Below are 27,265 nucleotides of genomic sequence, written 5' to 3'. Positions count from 1 at the left end.
CGAGACGTTACAGTTTATTTCTCAGAAAATGATTCCCTGAACAGACACACAACAGTTGTTCATTTATTCTACTACTGTGGCTTTATTGTTTTGTGTATATTTTATAGTTTTGTGTATCTGAAATAGGATTAGCCACATTGCCATAAATGGAAATTAAATAATATAAAAGAACCCAGAGATGTAGGGGTGCTTTATTTTTTGTTTTACTTTTGTAGATGTTAAATTTGCTGATGATTACTGCAATATTTATTTGAAAAGGATTCATTGCTCTTCCAGTAGCAGTTTTAGAAGTCTGGAGTAAAAAAGTGCACAAGTAGGTCAAATGCATGAGTTAATTTCAGGTGGTTAATCAAAGATCCATACAACATAATCTGATATGATTCCATAGTTTAAAGGACTATTTATGTATTTTTTATGATAAATAAGTGCTAAAAATGTTTTTGCTTGCGCGCTTTGCATGCTCACATGAATTATTTGTGCCCCAGGTGTGCCCCAGTATAGTATTAGGTCTAGTGACACCCCTGGGCTCCACGCAGGTATGCCGGCCGGTCTTTAAAAAGAACTTAGGTGATGCAAAATCACCTGCTAAACCTGTTCTTTAATTATACTGCAATTAACGTGTCTTCTTTGCCTGACCATGAGTGACAGCTGGTGACTTGGTGGGGGCAACGTCAGCACACAAGGATGCAGGGAGGGGTCACCTGCAGGACTTCCTGGTGTGATGCATTGGTCTACAAGCACGATATTGCATACCTTGTTAGAGTTATAAACATACTCAAAAGGGAGGGTTGCTGTATTCAGTGGAAAGGTCTTGGTTACAGAGCGCGTGCCCTCCCACTTCACTGCCACAGGTTTATCATGGCATCAGAGGTGCGAGACACCTTAAATAAAAACATCAGGTTGTCACTGAGCATGCTCCGAATTTAGAAATGTAGACTTAGGAGGAGGGTGAGGAGGACAGCAGTAAAATTCAAAAGGTGTCTGTCTCTTTTGAGTGTTTCGCTACTTCCAGTGCAAACCAAACTGAGGTCCCAATGAGGTCCGGTTGGCTCAAAGGATTTTTGCTGGCCGTCTTTTGGACGGCGTCCCTCCTTTTCCTGAGTTTCTTTGGAAGCCACAAGAGGGACGATGACGACATCTACACCCGGGAGAAAAAGACGTGGCAGAAGTTGGAGCAGGGCATGGACCGGCTACGTAAGTCCATCACTTGCCAGTCAGTCAGTCTCAGGCTATTTGCAACACGCATACAATACAATTACAATGCAATACATCACATATTTCCAATAGTTTCATTACAGCATGTCTGAAAAGGAGTAGGAAGAAGCAGAGTGAAGTGAATTAGTGAATTATATTTATATAGCGCTTTTCTCAAGTGACTCAAAGCGCTTTACATAGTGACACCCAATATCTAAGTTACATTTAAACCAGTGTGGGTGGCACTGGGAGCAGGTGGGTAAAGTGTCTTGCCCAAGGACACAACGGCAGTAACTAGGATGGCACAAGCGGGAATCGAACCTGCAACCCTCAAGTTGCTGACACGGCCACTCTACCAACCGAGCTATGCCGCTTATTTAATCCTACCCCTTTTCATGCCATAGCAGTTTTAGCCCATTTGTGTTTTTTCTCCGAACACATGCGTAAATAAATGAATATACAATAAGTAAACACACATAAATAAATTAGACGTATAAACATATACACATTAATTAAAGTTCTCATAATCGAATTCTCCTATGAGATAATTTAAAGATTATCTTTTTTTTTTTAGGTTGAAGATGATTATCATAATTATTTTTCTTTGTACTTTGTGAACAATTCTTGTTTGATCAGTTTCTTAAAGTGATTTCCTTGTTGAATACATTCCATAATTTAATTTGACATACCAAATATTTTTAGTGTTATACATGCATACACATGTTTTAAATGAGATTTTCCCGTTAGGTGATATTTCTCCTCTTGTGTTAAAAAGAATGGTTGTACACATTCTTGGGTAGCAGGTTATTGTTTGCTTTGTACATAATTTTAGCTGTTTGCAAATGCACCAAGTCATTGAATTTCAATTTGTGATTAATTAAATTTTATATGTTCTCTATATCCATTATTCAAATTGTTCTTTTTTGTAAGATCATTTATGAATTAAGCGCATTTGTGTAGTTGTTTCCTCATATTTCTGCACAATAACTCTGATATGGTAACAAGCGAGCAGTAAATATGAAATGATTTTTGGTTCAGAACATATTTTGCTTTATTCATTATTGATGTATTTCCTGATACTTTATGTTGTATATTTTGGACATGAAATATCCATATTTTATTATCTATTATTACACCCTAAAATGTGTTTTCTTTTACCTTTTCAATATTTATTCCGTCTATTTGTATTTGTGTTTGAGTTTCCCATCTACCAAATAGCCTTATTTTAGTTTTGCAGAGATTCCAAGATGTTTTTTTTTTTTTGTCAAAACCATATTTTCAATTTGTTCATTTCTTCTCTTATTATTCCTGTTAGCTTCTGTGTGTTTGAGTCTGACTGTATTTCAAACATGCAACATCCATCCATCCATTTTCTACCGCTTATTCCCTTTTGGGGTCGCGGGGGGCGCTGGCGCCTATCTCAGCTACAATCGGGCGGAAGGCGGGGTACACCCTGGACAAGTCGAGCATACAACATGATACATAAAAATGTCCAGTTTGTCTTTTCAACATGTTCGAAAAGGAGTAGGAAGAAGCAGAGCTTATTTAATCATACCCCAATTCTTTTACATAACAGTTGCTAAAACTTTTGTAACTTTACAAAGGCCGTTTATGTAAAGAATGAACAATTTTGGTCCCAGTATTGAACCCTGGGGTATGCCACAAAATATATTTACAAACCCCATTTCCATATGAGTTAGGAAATTGTGTTAGATGCAGAGGTGGGTAGTAACGCGCTACATTTACTCCGTTACATTTACTTGAGTAACTTTTGGGATAAATTGTACTTTTACGAGTAGTTTTTAGGCAACATACTTTTACTTTTACTTGAGTATATTTATAGAGAAGAAACGCTACTTTTACTCCGTTCCATTTATCTACATTCAGCTCGCTACTCGCTACTTTTTTTTTTATCGATCTATTAATGTTTGTTTTGGTTAATGACAGAGCTTCAAAGTAGAATCTACGCATGCCTGCGTTTCACCAATCACATGCAGTCACTGGTGACGTTGGACCAATCAAACAGAGCCAGGCGGTCACATGACCCGATTTATACAAGTTGAAAAACGTATTGGGGTGTTACCATTTAGTGGTCAATTGTGCAGAATATGTACTGTACCGTGCAATCTAATAATAAAAGTTTCAATCAATCAATAAAAAGTGTAAAGGAAAAAAGGCACTTTTTATTTCAACCGTACTTCCCGTCCTAAGCCTAAAGACTGATCGCACAGTTCCTGTCTTCACAATAAAAGCGCCTCTCCATCGCGCCTGCGCTAACAAAATAAGAGTCTCCGAAAGCCAGCGCAAACAAGCTAGCAAACTACGGATTTTGCCGCCAATGTATTTCTTGTAAAGTGTATAAAAACGAATATGGAAGCTGGACAGATAAGATGCCAAAAACCAACGACTTTCATGTGGTATTAGACAGAAAAGAGGAACTTTTTTTCTCCTCCATTTGAAAACGTGGACGTCTGATTCCAATCAATGCAAGTCATCAGAATCAGGTAATACACCAACTTATATTCTTGTCTTCATGAAAGATAGGAATCTATAAGTTAAACATGCTTGTATATTCATTAAAACACCTTCAACATGTCAACAAAAACGGCAAAATAAATAAATATAAATGATATACTGTATATATAAATATATATATATATATATATATCCATCCATCCATCCATTTTCTACCGCTTATTCCCTTTTGGGGTCGCGGGGGGCGCTGGCGCCTATCTCAGCTACAATCGGGCGGAAGGCGGGGTACACCCTGGACAAGTCGCCACCTCATCGTAGGGCCAACACAGATAGACAGACAACATTCACACTCACATTCACACACTAGGGCCAATTTAGTGTTGCCAATCAACCTATCCCCAGGTGCATGTCTTTGGAAGTGGGAGGAAGCCGGAGTACCTGGAGGGAACCCACGCAGTCACGGGGAGAACATGCAAACTCCACACAGAAAGATCCCGAGCCCGAGATTGAACTCAGGACTACTCAGGACCTCCGTATTGTGAGGCAGACGCACTAACCCCTCTGCCACCGTGAAGCCCATATATATATATATATATATATATATATATATATATATATATATATATATATATATATATATATATATATATATATATATATATATGATTTGTGTGTGTATGTATGATATGTGTGTGTATAAATGATGTGTGTGTGTATGTATATATGAGGTAGATCACCTCGACTTGGTCATTTACTAAGTAATTGATAAACGTTGAAAAACGTATTGGGGTGTTACCATTTAGTGGTCAATTGTACGGAATATGTACTGTACTGTGCAATCTAATAATACAAGTTTTAATCAATCAATCAAATCAATGAATGCCTACTGAGGCTATGGTGCTGTTAAGTTATTGTGGCTCAATGTGCCATTTTTTTTAATTTTATTTGAATGTACTATTATTTAATATATATTATTGTTTTAGTTGCTTAAGAGATATTCCTGGCTCTGAATTTGCTCATTGCTATTTTTATGTTTTTGTGCATTATTTGTTGCCGTAATCAGGTTACTCATCAGTTACTCAGTACTTGAGTAGTTTTTTCACAACATACTTTTTACTTTTACTCAAGTAAATATTTGGGTGACTACTCCTTACTTTTACTAGAGTAATAAATCTCGAAAGTAACAGTACTCTTACTTGAGTACAATTTCTGGCTACTCTACCCACCTCTGGTTAGATGTAAATATAAACGGAATACAATGATTGGCAAATCCTTTTCAACCCATATTCAGTTGAATATGCTACAAAGACAACATATTTGATGTTCAAACTGATAAAAAAATTTTTGTGAAAATAATCATTAACTTTAGAATTGGATGCCAGCAACACGTAACAAAGAAGTTGGGAAAGGGGGCAACACATACTGATAAAGTTGAGGAATGCTTATCAAACACTTATTTGGAACATCCCACAGGTGGGCAGGCTAATTGGGAACAGGTGGGTGCCATGATTGGGTATAAAAACAGCTTCCCAGAAAATACTCAGTCTTTCACAAGAAAGGATGGGGCGAGGTACACCCCTTTGTCCACAACTATGTGAGCAAATAGTCAAACAGTTTAAGAACAATGTTTCTCAATGTGCAATTGCAAGAAATTTCGGGATTTCAACATCTACGGTCCATAATAACATGAAAAGATTCAGAGAATCTGGAGAAATCACTCCACGTAAGCGGCATGGCCGGAAACCAACATTGAATGACCGTGACCTTCGATCCCTCAGACGGCACCGTACCCAAAACCGACATCAATCTCTAAAGGATATCACCACATAGGCTCAGGAACACTTCAGAAAACCACTGTCACTAAATACAGTTCATCGCTACATCTGTAAGTGCAAGTTAAAGCTCTACTATGCAATGCGAAAGCCTTTCATCCAGAAACCCTGCCGGCTTCTCTGGGCCCGAGATCATCTAAGATGGACTGTTGCAAAGTGGAAAAGTGTTCTGTGGTCTGACGAGTCCACATTTCAAATTGTTTTTGGAAACATTCGACATCGTGTCATTCGGACCAAAGGGGAAGCGAACCATCCAGACTGTTATCAACGCAAAGTTCAAAAGCCAGCATCTGTGATGGTATGGGGGTGCATTAGTGGCCAAGGCATGGGTAACTTACACATCTGTGAAGGCAACATTAATGCTGAAAGGTACATACTTGTTTTGGAACAACATATGCTGCCATCTAAGTGCCGTCTTATTCATGGGCGCCCCTGCTTATTTCAGCAAGACAATGCCAAGCTACATTCAGCATGTGTTACAACAGCGTGGCTTTGTAAAAAAAAAAAGAGTGCGGGTACGTGCCTGCAGTCCAGACCTGTCTTCCATCGAAAATGTGTGGCGCATTATGAAGTGTAAAATACGACTGCGAAGACCCCGGCTGATGAACGACTGAAGCTCTACTTAAAACAAGAAAGGGAAAGAATTCCACTTTCAAAGCTTCAACAAATAGTTTCCTCAGTTTCCAAACGTTTATTGAGTGTTGTTAAAGGAAAAGATGATGTAACACAGTGGTGAACATGCCCTTTCCCAACTACTTTGGCACGTGTTGCAGCCATGAAATTCTAAATTAGTTATTTGCCAAAAAAAATAAAGTTTATGAGTTTGAACATAAAAATATTTTGTCTTTGTAGTTCTTTCAATTGAATATGGGTTGAAAAGGATTTGCAAATCATTGTATTCCGTTTATATTTACATCTAACACAATTTCCCAACTCATATGGAAACGGGGTTTGTAGCGCTGTAGACGTGTGTTCATCCATCTTTACGTATTGCTTCCTATTGCTTAAGTTTGTCATTATCCGTTGCCCAGGTCATGTTAGGCTGAATTTTGTATATCCTTAGTAGTTGTTTGTTTCTATTTCAGCACTCTAGTTGGTTTTCTTAGTTGCCATGGGTGCTGATTTTTGTCACTAACCCTTGATTAGTGGTCAGGATGCTTACCTGCTCCCGATCACTAAACAGAGCTATTTATCCCTGCCTCGCGCCACACTATGTCTGGCAGTCTCGATCGCTTCATGCGACAGCTTGCAATTTAGTCACTAGCCTTTCATTGTTCCTGGCTTAAGCTTTGCTTAAGTTTCTTGGCACGTCGCCCTGATTTCCTGTTGTCAAGCTTCACAATGGCGACTGGTGTGGTGTTGTTGCCTCTTTTATTCAGTGAAATGCACGCATCAGTGGTGTTGATATCGTCATTAAATCCCTTTGCTTGCTGAAAGTCAATCAATCAATCAATCAATGTTTATTTATATAGCCCCAAATCACAAATGTCTCAAAGGACTGCACAAACCATTACGACTACAACATCCACGGAAGAACCCACAAAAGGGCAAGGAAAACTCACACCCAGTGGGCGGGGAGAATTCACATCCAGTGGGACGCCAGTGACAATGCTGACTATGAGAAACCTTGGAGAGGACCTCAGATGTGGGCAACCCCCCCCCCTCTAGGGGACCGAAAGCAATGGATGTCGAGCGGGTCTAACATGATACTGTGAAAGTTCAATCCATAGTGGCTCCAAGACAGCAGCGAGAGTCCCGTCCACAGGAAACCATCTCAAGCGGATCAGCAGCGTAGAGATGTCCCCAACCGATACAGGCGAGCGGTCCATCCTGGGTCCCGACGAGCGGTCCATCCTGGGTCTCGACTCTGGACAGCCAGTACTTCATCCATGGTCATCGGACCGGACCCCCTCCACAAGGGAGGGGGGGACATAGGAGAAAGAAAAGAAGCGGCAGATCAACTGGTCTAAAAAGGAGGTCTATTTAAAGGCTAGAGTATACAGATGAGTTTTAAGGTGAGACTTAAATGCTTCTACTGAGGTAGCATCTCGAACTGTTACCGGGAGGGCATTCCAGAGTACTGGAGCCCGAACGGAAAACGCTCTAAAGCCAGCAGACTTTTTTTGAGCTCTAGGAATCACTAATAAGCCGGAGTCCTTTGAACGCAGATTTCTTGCCGGGACATACGGTACAATACAATCGGCAAGTAAGATGGAGCTAGACCGTGTAGTATTTTATACGTAAGTAGTAAAACCTTAAAGTCACATCTTAAGTGCACAGGAAGCCAGTGCAGGTGAGCCAGTACAGGTATATATGTATGTATATATGTATATAAAGGTATATACAGTACAGGCGTAATGTGATCAAACTTTCTTGTTCTTGTCAAAAGTCTAGCAGCCGCATTTTGTACCAACTGTAATCTTTTAATGCTAGACATGGGGAGACCCGAAAATAATACGTTACAGTAGTCGAGACGAGACGTAACAAACGCATGGATAATGATCTCAGCGTCTTTAGTGGACCGCTTGTTGCTCCAATGAAGCAGCGTCCATGTCGTCTGTTGTCAACGGCTCTTGCATAAGATTGAGGATTGATGCGCAGCCCTGCAATGATGTCATTCTGTCGTGTAAAGTGATCCATTTTCTCTTTGATGTCTTACAAAACACTGCTATTCCGCAGATTGGTGATTAAGCTGGCATTAAGCTGTTGGCTCAATGCAGCCATCTCCTCTTTGAAGTTCTCTAAATCAGTGATCTCTTGTTGCCTGGCATGCAAGCGTTGGTGCAATGTTGCATTCTCCTCTTTCAGCTTCTCCATCTGCTGTCTTAATGCTGCGTTGTCTTCACTGGGAGTTTTCATTTCTTCTCTGAACTTTCTCATTTCAATCATATCTTCACAATATTCTTTCAGTGGCCGAGTGGTTAGAGTTCAAACCCCGGCCGAGTCTTAGCAAAGACTATAAAAATGGGACCCTTTACATCCCTGCTTGGCACTCAGCATCAAAGGTTGGAATTGGGGGTTAAAGGCCTACTGAAACCCACTACTGCCGATCACGCAGTCTGATAGTTTATACATCAATGATGAAATATTAACATTGCAACACATGCCAATACGGCCGGTTTAGTTTACTAAATTGCAATTTTAAATTTCGCGAGTAGTGTCATGCTAAAACGTCGCGGTATGATGACGCATGCGCGTGATGTCACACATTGTAGAGGACATTTTGTTCCAGCACCGCTAACTAAATAAGAGTCTCGGAAAGCTTTCTGAGGGATCGCTTGTGCACGCCAGTTTTCCGAAACTCTGTATTTAGTAAGCGCAGGCAGCATGAAGCAGGGCTTTTATTGTGAAGATAGGAAATGTGCAGTCGGCCTTTAGAGTTTTGACGGAAGGTACGGCGCGAGAGTCTGTTGAAATAAAAAGTGTTTCTCGCCTTCCTCTCGGTCATATTTTCATAATAATGATCTTGCAGCAGCCAGCGTCATCTCACAAGACCCTCCGGTACCGTGAATGTCATTTAAGTGACGTCTTGGTGAAGATTGATGATCACTCATTTTTAGGTCTATTTTTTTTAAAAGCCTGGCTGGAGATCGACTGACACACCCCCCCGCGGTCGACTGGTAGCTCGCGATCGACGTAATGGGCACCCCTGTGTTAAAGTGTTAAAAACAACGTTGAAAATATAAAAAATTCTCATGCATTTTAATCCATCCATCTGTTTTCTACCCCAGCAGTTCAAGAAATCCCATCAAGAAGTTTTATTTATTATTGGTTAGCTTCAGAATAACAATGTTATCAAAAATAATACGAGACACATAATCACGTTTCATCAAACATATCAACGTTGTTGCCCTAAGGCATGGGTGTCAAACTCTGGCCCACGGGCCAAATGTGGCCCGCCGTGTAAATTAATTTGGCCCGCCGTGTTATTTAATTTGGCCCTTGAGGCAATATCAAATTAACATTAATGCTGGCCCGCCGGTATTATACAGTGAAGTGAAGTGAATTGTATTTATATAGCGCTTTTCTCTAGTGACTCAAAGCGCTTTACATAGTGAAACCCAATATCTAAATTACATTTAAACCAGTGTGGGGGGCACTGGGAGCAGGTGGGTAAAGTGTCTTGCCCAAAGACACAACGGCAGTGACTAGGATGGCAGAAGCGGGAATCGAACCTGCAACCCTCAAGTTGCGGGCACGGCCACTCTACCAACCGAGCTATACCGCCCCACAGCCGCATTCACCGTTAATACTCATACTTGCCAACCCTCCCGATTTTCCCGGGAGACTCCCGAAGTTCAGTGCCCCTCTCGAGAGTCTCCCGAGGAAACCATTCTCCCGAATTTCAACCGATTTCCACCCGGACAACAATATTGGGGGCGTGCCTTAAAGGCCCTGCCTTAAAGTGTTCTCTACAACCTGTCGTCACGTCCGCTTTTACTCCATACAAACAGCATGCCGGCTTAATCACATAATATATGCGGCTTTTAAACACACACGAGTGAATGAAAGGCATACTTGGTCAACAACCATACAGGTCACACTAAGGGTGGCCGTATAAACAACTTTAACACTGTTACAAATATGCGCCACACTGTGGACCCACACCACACAAGAATGACAAACACACTTCGGGAGAACATTCGCACCGTAACACAACACAAACAAAACACCCAGAACCCCTTGCAGCATTAACTCTTCCGGGACGCTACAATATACACCCTCCGCTACCACCACTATTAAGATTTTGCATATATAAGTGTTGCTTTTTCCATATTTAGTGTTAAAGCAAATCAGCTAGGCAAACTGAGCAATAATTAACGTTTTATTTGTGCACTTCAAGACTTGAATGCTTGATTCATTCATTATTGTTATTTTATTTTCAAATTTATTTTTAGCCTGTGAAAAAAGTTTGTTTTGATATTTACCTGAGAAGGCTGCAAATAGAAAAAAGGCATTAAATTTTTATTTAAATCTTATTTGATAGGCCATTTAATTTTTTTTTTAATTATTATTATTATTTGAGACTCGAGTTTGCATGTCACTATAAAGTTATATAAGGCTTGCTTGTTCAATATTCAATGCAAAACTTTTTGGGGTCCCTATTAAAAGGTTAATTTGTTCAACCTTGGCCCGCCGCTTTGTTCAGTTTTAAATGTTGGCCCACTCTGTATTTGAGTTTGACACCCCTGCCCTAGGGTAAACTGGGTAACACATGGCATATTGACAAAGCTTAACCCATTGTTACTATAACAATCTACAAGATTAATATAGGTTGCCTCTCTCTTCCCTTTCATCTTTCAGTAGAAGCATTTAAGTCTCATCTTAAAACTCATCTTAAAACTCATCTGTATACTCTAGCCTTTAAATAGACCTCCTTTTTAGACCAGTTGATCTGCCGCTTCTTTTCTTTCTCCTATGTCCCCCCCTCCCTTGTGGAGGGGGTCCGGTCCGATGACCATGGATGAAGTACTGACTGTCCAGAGTCGAGACCCAGGATGGACCGCTCGTCGGGACCCGGGATGGACCGCTCGCCTGTATCGGTTGGGGACATCTCTACGCTGCTGATCCGCTTGAGATGGTTTCCTGCGGACGGGACTCTCACTGCTGTCTTGGAGCCACTATGGATTGAACTTTCACAGTATCATGTTAGACCCGCTCGACATCCATTGCTTTCGGTCCCCTAGAGGGGGGGGGGGGGGGGGTTGCCCACATCTGAGGTCCTCTCCAAGGTTTCTCATAGTCAGCATTGTCACTGGCGTCCCACTGGATGTGAATTCTCCCTGCCCACTGGGTGTGAGTTTTCCTTGCCCTTTTGTGGGTTCTTCCGAGGATGTTGTAGTCGTAATGATTTGTGCAGTCCTTTGAGACATTTGTGATTTGGGGCTATATGAATAAACATTGATTGATTGATCTTTCGGTATTCCTTTTTAAAAAAAAATTTTTTTATTATCTTTGTAGCTATCATTATGTATACATATTGTTGCATTTGAACAACTGTATTGTTGATAATGAAGGTAAACTATTGGTTTTGTTCATGATTAATAGCGCTTTTTCTATTGGTATTTGTATTGCTCCAGTTTTAGTGTAAAAACGCTCATTGTCATTACTGTATTATTATTTATTACGCTAACTGCTTATTTGCTATCACTTTTACCATCATATTTGTACATATTGTATGTGCTGGTGTTGTTCTATTGTTGTTGTTGTTATTGTTGTATTTGCTGTTGTTGTTTTTGTTTATCTGTCGAATCCCCCTCTTATCCCCAAAATTTCCCCCTCTGTCTTGAAGTGAAGTGAATTATATTTATATAGCGCTTTTCTCTAGTGACTCAAAGCGCTTTACATAGTGAAACCCAATATCTAAGTTACATTTAAACCAGTGTGGGTGGCACTGGGAGCAGGTGGGTAAAGTGTCTTGCCCAGGGACACAACGGCAGTGACTAGGATGGCGGAAGCGGGAATCGAACCTGCAACCCTCAAGTTGCTGGCACGGCCGCTCTACCAACCGAGCTATGCCGCCCCGTCTTCCTTTTTTTCCCCTCTTTCTATCCCCTCCTGCTCCGGCCCGGCTGCACCAAAATGATAATATAAATACATTTAATAAAGTCAAATTCAAATAAGGCAACAAGAGAAGTATCCTACACTACTCTTTTGTAAAGTAAACCTGAACAGGGCATCTACATCAACTATATGATTTGCCTGAGAAGCTGGACAGGAAAAAAATAAAAATAAATAACAATAATAATAATACGAGACTTATTATACTCTAAAAATGTTGGTCTTACTTAAAAATTCACGCATCTAGTTGAATTCAGTGTTAAAAAATATATGGCTCTCACAGAAATACATTTTAAAATATTTGGCTTTCATGGCTCTCTCAGCCAAAAAGGTTCCCGACCCCTGCATGTGTTCTAAAAAGCTGTTCCACACGAAATTTTGCCAAAGACCATTTTTTTTATATTTATAGCCCATGAAGAATGGCATTCTCCATCAACAGGTAGGAGCATGATTTAAAATGATTAACACTACTGGCAGGAAATGTTGACTCACTTGGTCTGCTTGGAACTCATGAAGGATAAAAAAAAGGTGTCTGATATACAATAAATCACTAAATGTTTCTTTTACACTACAGTCGACCTGGTGGAGAAACTTGAACGAAAAGAGTCGCCAATCCAGGAGAAACAAGTCGAAGTAGTTAAGAAGGTGGCGGGGAAGAAACTCTTCCCCAACTCGGCTCTGTTCAAGAAGTGGGGCGATGGGATGTCGGAGGAAGAGCAGAAAGAGGCAGAGAACCTGTTCGGCAGATTCGGTTACAACGCCTTCCTCAGCGACAGACTCCCGCTCAACCGGGAGATACCCGACACAAGGCCCGCCAGGTAACGTTGACGACACCTCCCTCCGGACACCTTGTTTTACTAAGTGCACCTGAACTCATCTCCCAAGTGTTGTAGTCATCCATTTATACAACTTGTGCCTTGCTATGATATTGATATGGGATATTGGTTTGATATCAGCATTAAAATAACTCAGATTTTTTTCGATTTGCAACTAAAATAACCGCTGTAGTGTCCAGATAACATCTACCGTATTTTTCAGGCTTTAAGTCGCAGTATTTTATTTTTTCAAATTATTATTATTATTTTTTTTGTCATGAGAAAGGGAGGTTTTTTGGGATGGTGCACTAATTGTAAGTGTATCTTGTGTTTTTTATGTTGATTTAATAAAAAAAAAATAATAATAACATTTTTTTTAAAAAATCTTCTGGGGCCCGGTACAAATCCAGCCGCGACCCGGTGGTTGGTGACCACTGATTGATTGATTGATTGATTGATACTGATTGATTTTTTCGATTTGCAACTAAAATAACCGCTGTGAAGTGAAGTGAATTATATTTATATAGCGCTTTTTCTCTAGTGACTCAAAGTGCTTTACATAGTGAAACCCAATATCTAAGTTACATTCAAACCAGTGTGGGTGGCACTGGGAGCAGGTGGGTAAAGTGTCTTGCCCAAGGACACAACGGCAGTGTCTAGGATGGCGGAAGCGGGAATCGAACCTGCAACCCTCAAGTTGCTGGCACGGCCGCTCTACCAACCGAGCTAAACCGTGTCCAGATAACATCTACCGTATTTTTCAGGCTTTAAGTCGCAGTATTTTATTTTTTTAAATTATTATTAATTTTTTTTTTTTGTCATGAAAAAGGGAGGTTTTTTGGAATGGTGCACTAATTGTAAGTGTATCTTGTGTTTTTTTATGTTGATTTAATAAAAAAAAAATAATAATAACATTTTTTTTTTTAAATCTTCTGGGGCCCGGTACAAATCCAGCCGCGACCCGGTGGTTGGTGACCACTGATTGATTGATTGATTGATTGATACTGATTGATTTTTTCGATTTGCAACTAAAATAACCGCTGTAGTGTCCAGATAACATCTACCGTATTTTTCAGGCTTTAAGTCGCAGTATTTTATTTTTTAAAATTATTATTAATTTTTTTTTTTTGTCATGAAAAAGGGAGGTTTTTTGGGATGGTGCACTAATTGTAAGTGTATCTTGTGTTTTTTATGTTGATTTAATAAAAAAAAAATAATAACATTTTTTTTTTTAAATCTTCTGGGGCCCGGTACAAATCCAGCCGCGACCCGGTGGTTGGTGACCACTGATTGATTGATTGATTGATTGATACTGATTGATTTTTTCGATTTGCAACTAAAATAACCGCTGTGAAGTGAAGTGAAGTGAATTATATTTATATAGCGCTTTTTCTCTAGTGACTCAAAGTGCTTTACATAGTGAAACCCAATATCTAAGTTACATTCAAACCAGTGTGGGTGGCACTGGGAGCAGGTGGGTAAAGTGTCTTGCCCAAGGACACAACGGCAGTGTCTAGGATGGCGGAAGCGGGAATCGAACCTGCAACCCTCAAGTTGCTGGCACGGCCGCTCTACCAACCGAGCTAAACCGTGTCCAGATAACATCTACCGTATTTTTCAGGCTTTAAGTCGCAGTATTTTATTTTTTTAAATTATTATTAATTTTTTTTTTTTGTCATGAAAAAGGGAGGTTTTTTGGGATGGTGCACTAATTGTAAGTGTATCTTGTGTTTTTATATGTTGATTTAATTAAAAAAAAATAATAATAACATTTTTTTTTTTAAATCTTCTGGGGCCCGGTACAAATCCAGCCGCGACCCGGTGGTTGGTGACCACTGATTGATTGATTGATTGATTGATACTGATTGATTTTTTCGATTTGCAACTAAAATAACCGCTGTAGTGTCCAGATAACATCTACCGTATTTTTCAGGCTTTAAGTCGCAGTATTTAATTTTTTTAAATTATTATTAAAATTTTTTTTTTGTCATGAAAAAGGGAGGTTTTTTGGGATGGTGCACTAATTGTAAGTGTATCTTGTGTTTTTTATGTTGATTTAATAAAAAAAAAATAATAATAACAATTTTTTTTTTTAAATCTTCTGGGGCCCGGTACAAATCCAGCCGCGACCCGGTGGTTGGTGACCACTGATTGATTGATTGATTGATTGATTGATTGATACTGATTGATTTTTTCGATTTGCAACTAAAATAACCGCTGTAGTGTCCAGATAACATCTACCGTATTTTTCAGGCTTTAAGTCGCAGTATTTTATTTTTTTAAATTATTATTAATTTTTTTTTTTTGTCATGAAAAAGGGAGGTTTTTTGGGATGGTGCACTAATTGTAAGTGTATCTTGTGTTTTTTATGTTGATTTAATAAAAAAATAATAATAATAAAAACATTTTTTAAAAATCTTCTGGGGCCCGGTACAAATCCAGCCGCGACCCGGTGGTTGGTGACCACTGATTGATTGATTGATTGATACTTTTATTAGTGGATTGCACAGTTCAGTACATATTTCATACAATTGACCACTAAATGGTAACACCCGAATAAGTTTTTCCACTTGTTTAAGTCGGCGTCCACGTTAATCAATTCATGGTACAAATATGTACTATCAACATAATACAGTCATCACACAGGTTAATCATCATAGTATATACATTGAATTATTTACATTATTTACAATCAATCATTCACGTAAGAGACTAGACATATAAGATTTCATCAGATTTAGCAATTAGGAGTGACAGATTGTTTGGTAAACGTATAGCATGTTCTATATGTTATAGTTATCTAAATGACTCTTACCATAATATGTTAGGTTAACATACCAGGCACCTTCTCAGTTGGTTATTTATGCCTCATATAACGTACACTTATTCAGCCTGTTGTTCAATACTCTTTATTCATTTTAAATTGCCTTTCAAATCTCTATTCTATGTGTTGGGTTTTATCAAATACATTTCCCCCAAAAATGCGACTTATACAGTGAGGCAAAAAAGTATTTAGTCATTAGAGACTAAGTGCAAGTTCTCCCACTTAAAATGATGACAGAGGTCTGTAATTTTCATCATAGGTACACTTCAACTGTGAAAAAATCCAGGAATTCACATTGTAGGAATTTTAAAGAATTTATTTGTAAATTATGGTGGAAAATAAGTATTTGGTCAACCATTCAAAGCTCTCACTGATGGAAGAATGTTTGGGCTCAAAATCTCACGATACATGGCCCCATTCATTCTTTTCTGAACACAGATCCATCGTCCTGTCCCCTTAGCAGAAAAACAGCCCCAAAGCATGATGTTTCCACCACCATGCTTCACAGTAGTTATGGTGTTCTTGGGATGCAACTCAGTATTTTTCTTCCTCCAAACACGACGAGTTGAGTTTATACCAAAATGGATACATGGATGATACAGCAGAGCAGTGGTTCTCAACCTTTTTTCAGTGATGTACCCCTGTGAAATTTTTTTTTAATTCAAGTACCCCCTAATCAGAGCAAAGCATTTTTGGTAGAAAAAAAGAGATAAAGAAGTAAAATACAGCACTATGTCATCATTGTCTGATTTATTAAATTGTATAGCAGTGCAACATATTGCTCATTTGTTGTTGTCTTTCTTGAACTATTAGGAAAAAAAGATATAAATATAACTAAAAACTTGTTGAAAAATAAACAAGTAATTCAGGTATAGATAAAGATTTCTACACATAGAAGTAATCATCAACTTAAAGTGCCCTCTTTGGGGATTGTAATAGAGATCCATCTGGATTCATGAACCTAATTCTAAACATTTCTTCACAAAAAAACAAATCTTTAACATCAATATTTATGAAATATGTCCACAAAAAATCTAGATGTCAACACTGAATATTGCATTGTTGCATTTCTTTTCACAGTTTATGAACTTGCATTCATATTTTGTTGAGGTATTATTCAATAAATCTATTTATAAAGGATTTTGGAATTATTGCTATTTTTAGAATATTTAAAAAAAATCTCACGTACCCCTTGGCATACCTTCAAGTACCCCCTGGGGTACGCGTACCCCCATTTGAGAACCACTGACGTAGATGTTTGGGAGAATGTCATGTGGTCGGATGAAACCAAAATAGAACCTTTACTTTTTTCCATATTCACCAATGGTTTACCTTGGGCTACCGGGCGTGCCAAATTAGTTCTTTATGCTGATGATGCAACCTTATATACCAAAAAGTTCTATTTTGGTTTCATCTGACCACATGACATTCTCCCAATCCTCTGCTGTATCATCCATGTATCCATTTTGGTATAAACTCAACTCGTCGTGTTTGGAGGAAGAAGAATACTGAGTTGCATCCCAAGAACACCACACCTACTGTGAAGCATGGGGGTGGAAACATCATGATTTGGGGCTGTTTTTCTGCTAAGGGGACAGGACGATTGATCCGTGTTAAGGAAAGAATGAATGGGGCCATGTATCGTGAGATTTTGAGCCAAAACCTCCTTCCATCAGTGAGAGCTTTGAATGGTTGACCAAATACTTATTTTCCACCATAATTTACGAATAAATTCTTTAAAATTCCTACAATGTGAATTCCTGGATTTTTTTTTTCACATTCACGTACGAGTGGCCGTGGAGCAGCAAGAACCGGGTGGTACTCGGCGGCGGCGTCTTCGGCCAGTACCTCATGACCCCGTCCAGGGAGTCCCTCTTCATCCTGGACGGGCGGCTCAACAAGCTCAACTGTGAGATCACCGGCGTCGCCAAGGGCAACGTGCTGGCCTGGGTGGGGGAGTCTTAGATCCCCAACCAGTTTTTCTTTCCCCTGAAAACGTACCGTTGCACTGAATTTACCGTCATCACCGATATTTAGGAATTGCTGGGGATCGAAAAACCAGAAACAAAGCAAATAAACCTGGGAAATTTTGTTAGATGCAAATATAAACGGAATGCAAAGATTTGCAAATATTTTCAACCCGTATTCAGTTGAATATGCTACAAACTAGTGCCACCCACACTGGTTTAAATGTACCTTAGATATTGGGTTTCACTATGTAAAGCGCTTCGAGTCACTAGAGAAAAGCGCTATATAAATATAATTCACTTCACATTCTGTCTCTCACAGTTGAAGTGTACCTATGATGAAAATTACAGACCTCTGTCATCATTTTAAGTGGGAGAACTTGCACAATCGGTGGCTGACTAAATACCTTTTTGCCCCCCTGTAAGATGCACCATCATGCAGTGTACTTAATGTAGTATTGAGTGAGGAACTAAAAGCTGTGCATGACTGGACAGTATGTAACAGACTTGTCCTTAACATCTCAAAAACCAAATGTATTGTATTTGGGACTAGGCAAGGGTTATCTTGTGACCCAAGGTTGGATCTGAGGCTAGGTATTTCAACAGTTCAACAGGTCAGAAGTGAAAAGCTCCTTGGAGTGATGCTGGACTCCACTCTATCCTGGTCAAGTCATATCAGTGATATAGTTTCAAAGATGGGAAGGGTTATTGGTACTTCCCGGAAATGTTCTGCTTTTGTTGATCCACCTCTTCTTTGTCAGATTGTTAAGAGTTTAGTCTTGTGTCATCTGGACTATTGTTCTACAGTCTGGGCATCTGCTGCAAATGGTGAGATCAGTAAGCTCCAGATTTTCCAGAACAGGGCAGCAAGGCTGGTTCTGGGTTGTTCAGAACCACCATTAAAGGCCTACTAAAACCCACTACTACCGACCACGCAGTCTGATAGTTTATACATCAATGATGAAATATTAACATTGCAACACATGCCAATACGGCCTTTTTAGTTTACTAAATTGCAATTTTAAATTTCCCGTGAGTTTCTTGTTGAAAACGTCGCGGAATGACGACGCGTACGCGTGACGTCACGGACTGTAAGGAAATTTTAGCGCTGCACCAAACACGGCTAAAAGTAGTCTCTGTTCATCGCGTAATTACACGGTATTTTGAACATCTGTGTTGCAATTTGTTCATTTAATAATGGAGACTATAAAGAACAATGCTGTTGGTGGAAAGCGGTGGATTGCAGCTGTCTTTAGCACCGAGACACAGCCGGTCTTTCTTTCTTTGTTGTCAACCAGCATGTTTTTTGGATGGGGAAATTGTGATATATATCTTACCGGAGACGTCAATGGATTATTCGTCGTCCTGCAGCGGGTGTCATATCAAAAAAGGCAGCTGTGAGCTTGGCTCCTCGGCTTCTCTCTGAGACACTTCGTGTTCACCGCATCCATCCGACCTCGAGGTACGTCTTTACAATCTTTAAAATCTCACTAAAACACTATTAAAACAATAAGCAGATAAGGGATCTTCCAGAATTATCCTAGTAAATGTGTCTAAAAACATCTGGATCGCTCATAATGCAATCGCCTTTTTTTTTTTTTAACTTCATTTATCGGTGCGGCGTCTTCAGTAATGCGGACGTTGTACCGATCCGTTGTGGTGAAGAAGGAGCTGAGCCGGAAGGCAAAGCTCTCAATTTACCGGTCGATCTACGTTCCCATCCTCACTTATGGTCATGAGCTTTGGGTCATGACCGAAAGGATAAGATCACGGGTACAAGCGGCCCAAATGAGTTTCCAGGTCTCTCCCTTAGAGATAGGGTGAGAAGCTCTGTCATCCGGGAGGAACTCAAAGTAAAGCCGCTGCTCCTTCACATCGAGAGGAACCAGATGAGGTGGTTCGGGCATCTGGTCAGGATGCCACCCGAACGCCTCCCTAGGGAGGTGTTTAGGGCACGTCCAACTAGTAGGAGGCCACGGGGAAGACCCAGGACACGTTGGGAAGACTATGTCTCCCAGCTGGCCTGGGAACGCCTCGGGATCCCCCGGGAAGAGCTAGACGAAGTGGCTCGGGAAAGGGAAGTCTGGGTTTCCCTGCTTAGGCTGTTGCCCCCGCGACCCGACCTCGGATAAGCGGAAGATGATGGATGGATGGATGGATGGAACTTCATTTATTTATTTATTTTTTCTAGTCCTTCGCTATCAATATCCTCAGCCACGAATCTTTTATCCTCGCTCAAATTAATGGGGAAATTGTCGTTTTCTCGGTCCGAATAGCTCTTTTTGTTGGAGGCTCCCATCATAAACATTGTGAGGATGTGAGGAGCCTTCACACGGGTCTGCGACTACCGGTACAGGCAAGGCTTTTTTATTAGCGACCAAAAGTTGTGAACTTTATCGTCGATGTTCTCTACTAAATCCTTTCAGCAAAAATATGGCAATATCGCAAAATGATCAAGTATGACACATAGAATGGACCTGCTATCCCCGTTTAAATAAGAAAATTTTATTTCAGTAGGCCTTTAAGAACCAATATAAACCAAATGCATGCTTTTCTTTCCTGGCTAACAGTGCAGAGCAGGTTGTCAGTTAATACTCTTATATTTTTCAAATCAGTAACGGGTAGTAAAACTCTTGCTTTTCTCATGTCATGGTCTAGTGAGAGGCATTTTGTACTCCCTCGTCCCAGGAAGAATGCTTTGTGGAAATCTTTTATTCGTAGATCTGTATCGCTCTGGAATAACCTGCCTCAAATTATCACCGGCGATGACAGTAAACAGGTTTTTAAAATGAAAGTAACATTTTATCTGAGTTTTCAAATTACTTTGCTCGTTGATGATTTTTTCATGTTTGGTTTTATATTGTGTAGTTATATTTATATGGTAATTATTATTCTGTGACTGTAAATTGTTTGCCTGTTTTCTTAGTGATGTATTTATTTTTTTAAAATTTTTGTCTGTATTGTGTAGTTACAATTATATGCTTTTACTTATAATTGTATTGAGTTGTGGACCCCAGGAAGACTAGTGGGTTGTTGTGGCAACCAGCTAATGGGGATCCTTAATAAAAATCAAATCAAGAACTAGAGATGTCCGATAATATCGGACTGCCGACATTATTGGCTGATAAATGCTTTAAAATGTAATATCAGAAATTATCGGTATTAGTTTGAAAAAGTATAATTTATGACTTTTTAAAACGCAGCTGTGTACATGGACATAGGGAGAAGTACAGAGCGCCAATAAACCTTAAAGGCACTGCCTTTGCGTACCAGCCCAATCACATAATATCTACGGCTTTTCACACACAAACAAGTGAATGCAAGGCATATTTGGTCAACAGCCATACAGGTCACACTGAGGGTGGCCGTATAAACAACTTTAACACTGTTACAAATATGCGCCACACTGCGAACCCACACCAAACAAGAATGACAAACACATTTCGGGAGAACATCCGCACCCTAACACAACATAAACACAACAGAACAAAATACCCAGAACCCCTTGCAGCACTAACTCTTCCGGGACGCAAAAATATACACCCCCGCTACCCTCTACCCTCCCACCTCAAACACGCCCTACCCAACCTCCTCATGAGCATGTCCCAAATTCCAAGCTGCCGTTTTGAGGTATGTTGGAAAAAAATAATGCACTTTGTGACTTCAATAATAAATATGGCAGTGCCATGTTGGCATTTTTCTCCATAACTTAAGTTGATTTATTTTGGAAAACCTTGTTACATTGTTTAATGCATCCAGCGGGGCATCACAACAAAATTTGGCATAATAATGTGTTAATTCCATGACTGTATTTATTGATATCGGTCATACTTGCCAACCCTCCCGATTTTCCCGGGAGACTCCCTAATTTCAGTGCCCCTCCCGAAAATCTCCCAGGGCAACCATTCTCCCGAATTTCTCCAGATTTCCACCTGGACAACAATATTTGGGGCGTGCCTTAAAGGCAATGCCTTTAACGTCCTCTCTCACCTGAAACCTTCACCCCTTAACAGCTGCATGCTGTCCAGGCGTCCGCTTTTCCTCCATATTAACAATGTACCGGCCCAACCACATAGTAAAATAGCGTTGAACGGGTTTAACAATGGTATTTATTCTAAGATGTCAAGAAATGCTGACAGGTTGTGTGATCTTTAAATTGGTTTAATGATAACTCAAGGCATACTTGGTCAACAGCCATACAGGTCACACTGAAGGTGGCCGTATAACAACTTTAAAGGCCTACTGAAACCCACTACTACCGACCACGCAGTCTGATAGTTTCTATATCAATGATGAAATATTAACATTGCAACACATGCCAATACGGCCTTTTTAGTTTACTAAATTGCAATTTTAAATTTCCCGCGAAGTTTCCTGTTGCGAGGTCCGTTCTCCCAGGAAGGCAGACGGACTACTCGGGACATGGCATTTAGGTAAAAACATGATTTAATTTTAACTAAAAAAATATACAAACCAAAATCGCTCACAGCGGAGGCACAACTTGGGCTAAAAAACAAAGCTAACGCATAAACAGACTAAGAACATAAATCAAACAAAACTTACTTGGCATGGCATGAAGCACGAAACTATGGCAAGGCATGAAACAAGTCAGCACAGGGCGACTGACTGGCAAAGACGAGCTTAAATACTGTGTCTGATTAGTGCTCGGGAAGCAGCTGAGCGGGCATTTTGTCCACCAGAGACAGGTGGACAAAATGAGTAACCAAGGAAACCAGACAAGGGAGTGGAAAAAAAACAGGAACTTAAAGAGTCCAAAGGACAAACAGCACATGGCCAAACAAAAACATGATCAACAGACATGACAATTTATTTATTATTGGTTAGCTTCAGAATAACAATGTTATTAAAAAGAATAAGAGACTTATTATACTCTAAAAATGTTGGTCTTACTTAAAAATGCACGCATTTAGTTGTACTCAGTGTTAAAAAATATGATATGGCTCTCACGGAGTTACATTTTGAAATATTTGGCTTTCATGGCTCTCTCAGCCAAAAAGGTTCCCGACCCCTGGGTTAGCATTTATCATTTTACTGCAGTGACTACAATGTCCACACTTCTGATTACATTTTCTGGTGGAGAGCCAGGTCTTTTGTTGTATTCCGTCACGTCCCTTACTCACGGGAGTGAAAAACAGTGGTGGTCCACAAAGCCAAGATGGATGTTGAGCATGGTTCAAATGCAGCCTGTCTGCTCTGCTCAGATAAATGCTAATTAGAGTTTTAATTGGTGCTTTATGCCAAAATATCTCTGGTCTAATTGTATATGACCGCCAGACACTATTTGATCTGAGCAAAACACAACAGTGTGTGGCTCCAAGCCGGTGAGTTTACGGCCTTTTCAGAACTTTGACCACCTGAGTGCGCATTTTTGAGCACGCCACGTACCACTGGTCGAGGTGGAGGGCTAGCAACAGTGCACAAATCCAGCTTCATCTGCCGGCAGGTACCGACGGATTATTTTTCCAGTTTCGAGCTAAAGGCATTTATCATAAAACTGGATAATCCGATTTTGTGCATACTGGTGCACCGGCCACCAAAATATGATAAAGACTTCATGCAAGACTTCACAGACTTCTTAAATGGTCGTAACCGATGATCACATGGAAAATAATGGAGGTCAACTACTTATATTTGTGTGGCTGGGTCAAGGACTTTGGTATCAAGATTCTCCCAATAATATATGCATCATTTTGCTTGGGTAAAGTTGCATTTCATGTTTTCACTTTGCGTCTTGCGTTCAGTGGGGCGGTTTAGCTCGGTTGGTAGAGCGGCCGTGCCAGCAACTGGAGGGTTGCAGGTTCGATTCCCGCTTCCGCCATCCTAGTCACTGCCGTTGTGTCCTTGAGCAAGACACTTTACCCACCTGCTCCCAGTGCCACCCACACTGGTTTGCATGTAACTTAGATATTGGGTTTCACTATGTAAAGCGCTTTGAGTCACTAGAGAAAAAGCGCTATATAAATATAATTCACTTCACTTCACTTCAGTGTAAACAAAATAGCACCCGACAGCTGGACACCCGTGATATATCCATTTAACAAACTAACAATTACTGACTCATCACCGTATTTGATTTTTGTCTTGTTGTCATATGTATAAACAAGATGGGAGACTAAGCAGTACCTTTCCTAAAAGGGTATCATTGACTCTGACTTTTTGGTTTCTCTGTTAATAATGAAAATACAAATATTATTACGGTAATACTTTAGTGGGAAATATTAAACGAGTAAAGCATGTTAAAAATATATCAAACAAACCTCTAACGAAGTGCTCACTGCAAACGTGTGCGTTCTTCGACTCTGCTCCCTTGTACTGCAGGGAGAGCCACTTTTGTCGTTGTCTTTCGTAAAATCTTGCAGTCTTCCGCCCTTCTTGATAACCTCTCGAGGAACTCTGAAGAAACGTTTATCTTTTTTGCCATTTGAACAGTTGAACACCGCCAGCATAGGGCAGATGCTGACTTGACCATCTCGCATATTTAATGAGCCGGACTGGATGTCATTAAAAATCAAAGCATCAGGGGTAGATGACTTCAAACAAGTTTATCAGTTAGAGTTGGAGATCTTCTGAACCTGATGGTTGGGCATCTGGGAGAGCTTCTCTGAGAGTGATATCACTTTTCAGTATATTCCTATTTTTTTTTAATCAATTTACTTGATTTTATTTGCTTGATTACTATATTGTAGTAGTGTAACGGTACGTGTATTTGTATTGAACCGTTTCGGTACGGGGGTTTTGGTTCGGCACGCGGGCGTATCGAACGAGTTTGTAAGCAGAAGTTTTCACAAGCTGCTCTGCTTTCTGCCTCTGTCTCAGCAGCAAGCATTGTCCCGCCCACACAACCATCGGATTGGTTACATACAAAGCGATGTAACAGCCAATCAGCAGTGTGTATTCAGAGCGATGTTGTCAATGCTTAAGCGCCGAGCAGATATTCGTTTACAGGGGAGCAACGCACAGGTTACTAACCCCAAATTAGAAAAAACACTTCCTATAGAAATATTCACAAATATTACAAACATCACTATGAGCCCGTTGACTTTCTAGAAACTTAAACTGCAGCTCAGCAAGCTCACACTATAGGCTTGAGGTGAAGGCTAATCAGCTTTTAGCATAACGTTAGCTCATTTTGCTGTGTGTGTGTGTGCGTGCGTGCGTGTGTGTGTATGTGTGTGTTAGGGGCAGCAAAGCCATGTCTGTTATTTTATTGAATTCCATTGTGTTTAGGGATGAATAGACTCTCCTATTGCTATTGTACTATTTTTTCAGCAATAATTACATTAATCATTAGTAATGTAGCAGCCTAGTTTTGAATGGCAGGGTCCCTGCTATCACATGTTGATAAAAATATAACATTTACATAATAAAAGTCAACTACAGGCTTCCCAAATGCTGTAATAAATTAAGCATGATGAGTTGACTTGAAACTGTTTAATGTTGCACTTTTTATATGTAGAAGAAAGGTTTTGTCATTTTATTTAATCAAAGCAATAACTTGAGGCAGTTTAATGTGGATTAACGTGGGCAGAATTATTATAGTGTTACCAATGTTAAAAGGATAAAGCCATTGTTCACAAATTTGGTAAATAAATAACCAAAAAATGTATATTTTGTTGTTTTCTTCCATCCATCCATCCACCATCTTCCGCTTATCCGAGGTCGGGTCGCGGGGGCAGCAGCCTAAGCAGGGAAGCCCAGACTTCCCTATCTCCAGCCACTTCGTCTAGCTCTTCCCGGGGGATCCCGAGGCGTTCCCAGGCCAGCCGGGAGACATAGTCTTTCCAACGTGTCCTGGGTCTTCCCCGTGGCCTCCTACCAGCTGGACGTGCCCTAAACACATCCCTAGGGAGGCGTTCGGGTGGCATCCTGACCAGATGCCCGAACCACCTCATCTGGCTCCTCTCGATGTGGAGGAGCAGCGGCTTTACTTTGAGTTCCTCCCGGATGGCAGAGCTTCTCACCCTATCTCTAAGGGAGAGACCCGCCACACGGTGGAGGAAACTCATTTCGGCCGCTTGTACCCGTGATCTTATCCTTTCGGTCATGACCCAAAGCTCATGACCATAGGTGAGGATGGGAACGTAGATCGACCGGTAAATTGAGAGCTTTGCCTTCCGGCTCAGCTCCTTCTTCACCACAACGGATCGGTACAACATCCGCATTACTGAAGACGCCGCACCGATCCGCCTGTCGATCTCACCATCCACTCTTCCCCCACTCGTGAACAAGACTCCTAGGTACTTGAACTCCTCCACTTGGGGCAGGGTCTCCTCCCCAACCCGGAGATGGCATTCCACCCTTTTCCGGGCGAGAACCATGGACTCGGACTTGGAGGTGCTGATTCTCATTCCGGTCGCTTCACACTCGGCTGCGAACCGATCCAGCGAGAGCTGAAGATCCCGGCCAGATGAAGCCATCAGGACTACATCATCTGCAAAAAGCAGAGACCTAATCCCGTGGCCACCAAACCGGAACCCCTCAACGCCTTGACTGCGCCTAGAAATTCTGTCCATAAAAGTTATGAACAGAATCGGTGACAAAGGACAGCCTTGACAGAGTCCAACCCTCACTGGAAATGTGTCCAACTAACTGCCAGCAATGCGGACCAAGCTCTGACACTGATCATACAGGGAGCGGACCGCCACAATAAGACATTCCGATACCCCATACTCTCTGAGCACTCCCCACAGGACTTCCCGAGGGACACGGTCGAATGCCTTCTCCAAGTCCACAAAGCACATGTAGACTGGTTGGGCAAACTCCCATGCACCCTCAAGAACCCTGCCGAGAGTATAGAGCTGGTCCACAGTTGTTGTTTTCTTGTTGTACCGAAAATGAACCGAACCGTGACCTCTAAACCGAGGTACGTACCGAACCGAAATTTTTGTGTACCGTTACACCCCTGCTATATTGTGTCACAAAGTATATTTAATCAGAATTTTGTGAATGTTTCTGTTTAGAAACCAACAATTGTTCTCTTAGGAGACATTTTGCTTTATTGTAAACTCTGAGTATAGTTTATTGTTGATATCCTCTTGTCCTAAATCTTTGACTGATATCTTGAACAATTCCTGCTAAATCTTCCTCTGAATCACACATTTTTTCAAAACTCTGAAATGGATCGAAAAGGAATGTTATCTTTTAAACTGCCTGGATGGAAACTTTTCACTCTGAGGATCGTAATGCAGTCGGTTGGTTTTCTAAAGATAAAGGTGTGTAGATCTCTATAGTCATCTTTAGAAATGTTTAAGTCTAGAAAGAAGGGTTGTACGGCATACCTGTATTAGTATTAATTGATTGATTGAAACTTTTATTAGTAGATTGTACAGTACAGTACAGTACATATTCCGTACAATTGACCACTAAATGGTAACACCCCAATAAGTTTTTCAACTTGTTTAAGTCTGGGTCCACGTTAATCAGTTCACGGTGTAGTATAGTTCCGCGATACTAAGACGAGCGAGTACTTACAAGCAGACACTGTGTGTAGACAGAAAATGGAGAACGGACACATATTGGCTTAAAAAAGGAACGATAAAAGTGAAGTTATAACACTGAAAAGCCTTCAGGAGAGGT

The 27,265-nt window shown here is 40.5% G+C and overlaps 1 protein-coding gene across 1 annotated transcript in view; it reads left to right on the top strand.

Annotated features, from left to right (window-relative positions):
* The first annotated feature begins 787 nt into the window (after positions 1-787).
* The window catches only part of LOC133559959 (probable polypeptide N-acetylgalactosaminyltransferase 8), a 76,484-nt gene continuing 50,006 nt past the window's right edge, over positions 788-27,265 (top strand). Inside the window, exons 1-2 of the mRNA XM_061911945.1 lie at positions 788-1,194; positions 12,637-12,880. Of these exons, the coding sequence (XP_061767929.1) occupies positions 1,035-1,194; positions 12,637-12,880 (404 nt within the window). The 5' untranslated portion in view covers positions 788-1,034. The remainder of the gene's footprint in view (positions 1,195-12,636; positions 12,881-27,265) is intronic.

Source organism: Nerophis ophidion, linkage group LG10, assembly GCF_033978795.1.
Source record: "Nerophis ophidion isolate RoL-2023_Sa linkage group LG10, RoL_Noph_v1.0, whole genome shotgun sequence".
In the NCBI taxonomy this organism is placed as follows: domain Eukaryota; kingdom Metazoa; phylum Chordata; class Actinopteri; order Syngnathiformes; family Syngnathidae; genus Nerophis; species Nerophis ophidion.
Note: the sequence above shows the minus strand (reverse complement) of the source record. Positions and strands in the feature narration are given on the sequence as shown.